Source organism: Coptis chinensis, chromosome 1, assembly GCF_015680905.1.
Source record: "Coptis chinensis isolate HL-2020 chromosome 1, ASM1568090v1, whole genome shotgun sequence".
NCBI lineage: Eukaryota > Viridiplantae > Streptophyta > Magnoliopsida > Ranunculales > Ranunculaceae > Coptis > Coptis chinensis.
In genome coordinates, this window is record NC_141456.1 from 83,603,726 (window position 1) to 83,612,152 (window position 8,427).

The following is an 8,427-nucleotide window of genomic DNA, read 5'->3' on the forward strand; positions in this document are numbered from 1 at the left end:
AGTTTAGCCCACAAGTCCACAGAATTAGGCGCTTGGGCAGTTAACTAAGACGCTGCCTTATCGGCTAAAGTGAAGGGAATTACCCTCAGTTTAATTTGTTCAGCACCAACTGTAGGATTGTGGAATGTAGTAAGGACTTGGTCAATCCTACGCATGTGCTGATAAGGTTTTTCATGGTCTAACCCCATGAAAAACGGGTAACAAATTAAATATATTTGGAGGGATTCGGAAATCTCCCACTGGGTCTGATAGAACGATGCAAGATTTAGGGCATTCGTTCACGGCTTTGTAAAAGTTAGAGAGAGGAGACTCTCTTTCTTCAGCCATTATTTTAGGTGGTGTGTGTGGTATATTAGCTAGAGGTATAATAAGTGGTATACTAGAAAGGCGTGTTTGTTGACGTTACCGGTTGATTACGTTAGACATTTTTCTTCGGCCTTACCTTAATCTCATGCAAGGCTAAGACCAATCATAAATAAACACGACAACACTCCAAACAATCCTGATATGCTAGTATGAACCTCTAACAGGAGATGCGAGGTATTTGAAGAAAGAAGTACCTGAATGCCTTCTTGCTCCGCTTATGAATAGCGTCTTGTTTACGCAAGCTCAGTGTATATAACAAGTTAGAACACTGAAAACCTTGAAGAAATGAAAGTTTAAAACAAACCTGTGGAAATCGGGTAGTTTCAGCAGAGGGCGCGGGTGGCGCTCAGAATAGGCCTAGGTAGGCGCTGGTCGCGGCTCGTAAAGCCGGAGCTCTAGGCGCGGGTGAGCAGTTAGGTGGCTCGAACTTAGCCTTGGTAGGGCGTGGGTCGCGCTTAGGGAAAAACTCAAGGTCCAGGCGCTTCAGTGCGGAGGGCGCTTGAGTTTTTCCTTGACAAGGCGCGGCTCGTGCTCAGCTAAAAACTGGAGTTCCAGGCGTTTGGGCGGAGGTAGCACTCCAATTTAGGCTGCCTAGGGCGCGGGTGGCGTTCCGTGTAATTCTGCGAGGAAAATTTCAATGCTAAAACGAACAACCACAGTTAGAATCAAACAAGGGTGGGTGGGTTTTGGGACTTTGAAAGACTAACAATTCTAAAGAAAACAATTCTAAAGGGAACTAAGATGGCAGCGGCACCATTTGATAAACGTAAACAATGATTAGTTCTACTTACAAATAAGATACGAAAACTCAACGCAAGTAACACTAAAACTTTACGAAGACTAATTTATCAAAGATTTCTATACTCTCGAATCTATCGAAATAGAGTAGAGTAAAAGATTCGTTCCACTCCTAGTCATTTAGCATTCAATGTTTTCTAATATTATCAGTCCTAGCCAAAGTTAGTGAGAGTAATGGTGTGGAATTTATACTACGAATAGTTCAAATAACAAGATACTAACTATAATGATTCAACTACGAAATGCTACGGAATACTAAGGTTTGAATCTAGATAAAGAATTAGGGGGGATTGAATCCACCTTGAATCAAACTCAATAAACTAGCATAGATTGTTGTAATCCAATTCTTACGTTCTTACGATAAGAATTAGTCGTTCTAATCCCTAATCATTCATGGCAATCTCTACCAACTAATGACTAGCATGTGATAGCATGTGATAGCATGTGAGGAAGTTCTACCCATTCTCATGGCGAATCAACTCCCTTCTAGAGTGGAATAGACTCTTACAATGATTCTACACTACACAATCAAGTTTTCATCAAGGCTTCATCAAACCCTTCTAATGGAGGTTTAGCTTTGATTCATCAAACTATCATTTCCATATGAAATTGAATAAGACATATGTAGACACCCTATTTTTGCACCCCAGGCATAATTCATTCACGATTTTGCCTTGAATTAAATTTGATCATATAAGGTGATTTGCTTTCTAGAGTCTTTATTTCTACATCAAACTTCTTCCTTTTCATCTTCTTTTAGTTTTTTTAGACTCTCCTCATCATGTTCTAGCTATGGCTGAAGTTTCGTTGCTTTTTGAGTTTTGAGCTGAAAATTACCAAAATGCCCCCGTAACCCTTTGGAGCCCAAATCTCGTTTTTTCCACTCTTTCTTTGGATGAGATTATTTCATATTTGAATTCCCCTTGAAAAATCCTTCTAAATGAGTACAAGCTTGCTTAGGTTCCTTTTGGATTTCAAAAACCCTAATCTTGTCATATCCCATTTCAGCCCGTTGTGCGCGCTGTTGAGTGCAATATTTTTTTGGAGTAAGATTTCGACCCAAGGGTATTTTTAAGAGTTCATAGACCTTCCTAATTGATTAATTAATATTTTTTGTGAAGAAGAGCTTGCCTAATTTTGACCCAGTCAATGGGAATTTGCAGCATTGAAAATATGGTCAAAATGGGCCTTTTTGTGAATTTTGGACCCGTGTTCGTGGGCTGTGGATCCAGCTTGAGTTGGACCTTTTCATTAGGTTTTCTAGCCCATTTTCAAGCATCCACAAACCTAGAGAACCTTTCTTATTTGTTTGATTTGATTTGATCCCTAAAATCAAGAATATTCTAGAGAATATGCCATTTTGGAGCCATGTTTGGAAACCCTGGATTATGGGCTCATTAAGGACATATAGGGCTTGATTTTTTGCCCTAATCCATCTGAAATATCCAAAGATCAAGGTCAAAGATCACACCCCTTATCCCACCTCTTGAATCAAGGGCCAGATTTAGGAGGTGCAACCAGAAAGAGATCAAGCCATTGGATTTTTCTTCATCAACACTCAGCCATTGGATCAAACTCATTACCATATTTGAATCCACGCCCAAAAGCTATAAATATGGGTCTCATTCACCCACAAAAATGATCTAGAGCTAGGAATTCGGAGTTAATAATCTGGACCTAGCTAGCTATTCAGAGCTAATAGCCTAGTAGTTTTTTTTTTTTTTTTTTTTTTTTTTTTTTTTTTCTAGTTCATCATTCTAGAGTAGAATTTCTTTAGTTTAATCTGGAGTTGAAGGTAAAATTTTGACTTCGAGGTTTTTCTAATGAAGTTCTTCGTGTTCTTCGTTTTTAGTCTTCTTTTCCCCTCTTTCGATCTTGAGTAGACGCTTCTTTTCACCAAAAGTTATTTTTTTCTCAAATCACCTGTTTCAATCCAAAATTCACAATTGTCAATTCCAAATCAAGTTTATCATCATCATTCATCAACAATCAATCAAGATCATCAATCAATCAATCTACAATCAAGTATGAGGCAACATTCCAAACAAGGTGACATCTTTCTTTTCTCTCTTATTTTGATTAGTATTGCATATTAGGATTATTTTTTTTTAGTTTTATTATAGCATATAGTTATTAGTTTTTTAATAATTTAGTGAAGATCATCCAACTTGGTAGATTAATGTTTCAAGCTTTCTTCATTTGCCTATCTTAATACATTACACCTCAATAGAAGTAAGGCTGGTTTTACCAGGCGAGCGTGGGTGCCTAACACCTTCCCACATTGTACCTTGACTCCCGAACCCAATAATCATCTACCCGCTTATGGAACTGTTAACTCGCTTATGGAAATGGAGAATCTACCAACTAATTCTCCTCAAGGGTCTCTTCCACTAGCGTCTCAGCCAATGGTTAGTTCCCCACTTATCTCTCAAGGTGAATAATCACTGTCTAGCAATAGACAACCACCCCAAGGAGGTGGTCAGAGTCCAACATCACCCCCTCCTGGATCGGACGAACTAATGAGACAAGCAATGGAGAGAATGTTTCAAGAAATGCTACCAAAATTCATGAACATGGGGCAAGGACAATTTTCTCAAGGGCAATCCACTCCGCTACCACCACCAAGGTTTGATTTTAACCTACCTACTCCACAAGCTCAGCTGCCTACTAGGGATTTCATGCATCAATCCACCCAACTACAACTTCCTATACCAACTCAGACTCCAAGCCAACCCATCTCCTATATCGACCCTACCTACATGGCACAACCCACCGTTCACCATTCATACTACAACCCAAACCAATATGCATCCACACCCATGTTCACCCCACATTTATCCCAACCCATGAGCTCTACACCATTCATGTTCCCTCCTCCATACATCACACAGACACCACAACCTACCACTTATATGAACACCCAAAATTAAATTCCTATCATCCAAGATCAATACCAAGGCCCAGTGGCAGACATATTGAAAAAGCTTGAGGAAGCACTGACCAAGATCAAAGCGGACGAAGTTTGATTTGGATAGTTTTTGTCCATATCCACAAATTAGGGTTCCACATGGTTTCGAATTCCCCAAGATGGAGAGATATGACGGAACTGGGTGTCCCAAAGCCTATGTAAAAATCTACGCTAGCTACTTGCAGCTTATGGGGATCGGGCCAGAACTATTGGTCCAATTATTCCAGAGGAGTTTAAAGGGTGCGGCACTGACTTAGTGGATGAACACAGACGCTCAGAAGATGAGAACATGGGCTGAACTTGCAACAGCTTTTGTGACCCATTTTTCATACAATACAAACATCCAGATGGGTCGAAGGCAATTGGAGACACTCAAGCAAGGTCCTACTGAGACATTCACCGAGTATGTTACCAGGTGGAGGACCAAAGCAGCTCAGATTCTAGACAGGCCGTCAGAGACCGAACATATTCGAATGGTGGTAAAAAGTTTGAACTCCGAATATGCAAATCGATTGAGTCTCAGCTATCATCGATCTTTTCAGGCTTTGGTTTCAGCAGGGACTCAAATTGAAGATGCTTTAGCTATGGAACTATGACCTCAATTGTATCATCATGTTTAAACGATGCTCAGAAGAAGAAGCCACCTTCAGTTATTGTCAATAAGCTGAAGGACACACATGCCGTTGCCATACAAGTACAACCTCAGCCACATACGCAAATTCAGTCGGAGGTGATAAATCATCCTTTTTCCAATCAAGTCAGTTTCCCTCCAAGACAGCAAGACAGGGGTTTTCCCAGGCAACAGAGGCAGTTCACAGAATTGGGCTTCCCATTACAAGTTGTATTGAGAGCTTTAGTCCAACAGGGCTTGATTACGTTCATGCAGCCGAGGCCTCCTCCAACTCCAGTGCCGTTCTTGTACGACGCTTCGAAACATTGTGACTTCCATCAGGCTCCAGGTCACACAATGGAGAGGTGCATGCTCCTTAAACATCTTATCCAAAACTTAATTGATGAGGGTAAGATAGATGCCTCCAGTCTCGGCACTCCCAATATTTCGACAAATCCATTTCCAATTCATAATGGAAGAGTTAATGCTTTGGAAGCTGTCAAAAGAGATCCGGCATCATTCATCATTCTGATCGGACAGACGTCCAATGTTAGCACCACAAGACCAGTTAATCTTCAAGATGCAGTTAGAAGATGCATGGAGCAAACAAAGCCTAGAGGTATCCAATTAAATGAGGTGGTGGCACCATTTTTACATAGTCCATAGATGCAAAAGCCGTTCAAGTTGACTAGAGAGCATCTGAAATCCTTTATGATGCAGAGGCCCATTACGAAATGGGTAGATCCTTTGAATACATCTCAATCCGCGGCATCACAAGTTGGGTCAAAACCTCAAGGACCCGTGATTTGCCAGAATCCAACTCAGCAGCAGGTGATCCCAACTCCTATCACAATCCCCAAGGTCCAGTTTGTGCCAGCCAAGAGTCACGATACCGAGGAGGTTCTAAAGAAGAAGTTAATTGAGCCCGAGAAAAGTAAAGATGACTCAGCAATCTCACTACATCAGTTGAAACAATTAGAACCTAGTTTGGCAGAGGAATGTGTTGAGACTCACAGTTTGACAAGTGGAGGAAGGATATACAAGGCACCACACTTACATAAGGATCAAATTTTGGCCCAACAGCCTGACCCGCCCACGGCTACTGAACCAAAGAAGTAGGAGGGTAATGAGGTAATCCAACAATTGCAAAAAACCAAGTCCAATATTTCCATATGGGGTTTACTCATGGCATCACCCCAACATAGGCAAGCAGTTCTTCAAGTCTTGAACCAAGCTCATGTTCTAGCTTCTATCCAGCCGAACGATTTGGCACGTACCGTCGCTTCCCTCAAGAAGACAAACTCCATAATATTTTCTGATGATGATCTGACCGCAGATGGAATAACCCACACGAAAGTGTTGACTATTACGGTGCATTGCAACAACCATAAGGTGCCATTTGTACTGATTGACAACGGATCCGGTTTGAATATCTGCCTGGTCAATTCTACAAAAGCCATTGGAATCATGCCGGAAGACTTCACTTTCACTAAGGATACAGCTAGAGCAGTTCATGGGTTTGATAATCAGAGAAGAGAAGTCCTTGGCGAGTTCACAACTGACGTCCAAATAGGTCCAGTCACATTCAAAATCACATTCTTGGCTATGGACATCAAGGCTAATTACAATTTCCTTTTAGGCAGACCGTGGCTACACCAGTCCGGTGCAATTCCATCTACACTTCACGTAAAAGCTCAAGTTTTTATGGCAAGGGAAGATTATCTGCATCACTGGTGATTCGGATGATCTGGACTCTTCAGAGGAGCATAAAGTAATACCAATGATTGAAGGAAAGTGTAACTACACTGAGGAACCATTAGGGATTGTGGAGTTTAGAGCACCCAACAAGGAGAAGCTCCCTACCCCGTTTTGCAATGGAAATCCCAAGACGACTCAGATGTTCCGTGAGCAGAACTATTTTTCAGGACTTGGATTGGGAAAAAACCAAAACGGCATTTTAGAATCGCTACAGATTCCTAGTCAAGATGATCAAAAAGGGCTAGGCTATACTGAGGAGGTTGTGGAAGGATTGGCAGAATTATTTATCAATTCTAGTGCCATGGTGAATTGTCTCGGATTGGCTCTACCTGATCTAGGGGTAGAGATTGATGCTATTATTGATTCCAACATGTTATAGAGCGAAGATGATGACCCAGATCCAAACTCAAAAGTTACTGTTTCAGAGCCAGATATTAATTCCTATTCAGGATATCACCAACTTAGGTTAGATCATGAGGCTAGACAATTTAGTTGGATAAATGAGGTTGGATCGAGATTCTCCTCGTCTGGTATGGACTATACTACATATTTTACTTTGGCCAGTTCCCCCGGGTTAGGATTTGACCCAAGAGACAAGACCATCACACCTTATCATGTCCAATTGGACCCTCAGACCATACTTGATTTGGATGATCTGTTGAATATGGAATCTATTGTTGACCCAGTTCCAGTAGATGTTGAGAACATGCCACTTTCTGACTCCCAGACGTAATATGAGATTTGGAAAAGGTTTTTAGAGACCTTAGGTTCTAACGAGGATCCATTTATTGATGGAGACTATGATGATTGGGGAATGCAAGCCATTATTGATCCAATCCCCAGCCATCATATTGCTCCGGTTGAGCCACCGGATGAATCTGATAGGGCTCAAAGGCGTGAAACTTTTTGTTTTAACTCCTTTTGTATATAGTTATAAATAAAAAATCTAAAAAAAAAAAAAAGATATTTCATAAATCCAAAAAAATCAGATATTTCAAAAAAAAAAAATCCAGATATTTCAAAAGACAAAAAAAAAATTAAAAATTTTCAAAAATACAAAAAAAAAATCAAAAAAGTTTCCAAAATCCTATAGAATATGATTTACCAACTTGCTTTAGTGCAAGATGATTGAATGACTTGTGCAGATTATTATGATCCTCTCCCCCCGACGATGAAGAAGAAATGGACAATGAAGCTGCTGAGTCCATTCTTTCTCATGAGCAGTCTGAGGATTGACAGACGCTAGTCATTGTGGAGACAAAGACCATCAACCTTCACACCACAGATGAACCACATTATGTGCAGATTGGTATAACCTTGATCCCCTCTGAGCGTTGAAGCCTGATCAAATTACTGAAGGAATCCATAGAAGTGTTGATCATACCTATGACAATCTATTATCTTAAGGTGGTACATGATTTTCATTGTTCGAAGATGAGAGAATCACTCACCGAGAAGAAGAAACTTAGGAGGAAGAAAGTTTAGCGGTTATGTTTGAGAAGATTTTTCAAATGTCTAAGATCACCAACATCAACATCAACATTCAGCATTTACCCTTGTGGAGAGGGCAAAACTCCACAACATCATTTGATCAACTACCTGACTGAAGAAGGGGAAAATTCTGCATTCCATCAATCAACAGCTACTTAGCCAATCATCCAATCAGCTACCCTACTGTGGAGAGGGCAAACTCCATATTGCATCATTAGCATCCATTTGCATCCATCGAAGACATGAGAGCTATCTATCAAAGAAGTCATCTGACTCGAATCTGACTACATCAAAATGCAGAATGCTGAGAGGAGTTCATCTACGATCAACATTCTTGAGAGCCGAGATATATGAAGGAGGGCATTGATGTTCTACTAGGACTTAGATACCAATGGAGACAGATTGTTACAAGTAAAACTGAGCAAGCAGATCCAGA

General features: G+C 40.6%; 1 protein-coding gene across 1 annotated transcript; it reads left to right on the plus strand.

Annotated features, from left to right (window-relative positions):
• The first annotated feature begins 5,927 nt into the window (after positions 1-5,927).
• Positions 5,928-6,479, plus strand: LOC147525515 (uncharacterized). Its single transcript, XM_086579584.1, has one exon. The coding sequence runs from the start codon at positions 5,928-5,930 to the stop codon at positions 6,477-6,479; it is 552 nt and encodes a 183-aa protein (XP_086435710.1).
• The last annotated feature ends 1,948 nt before the right edge of the window (positions 6,480-8,427 follow it).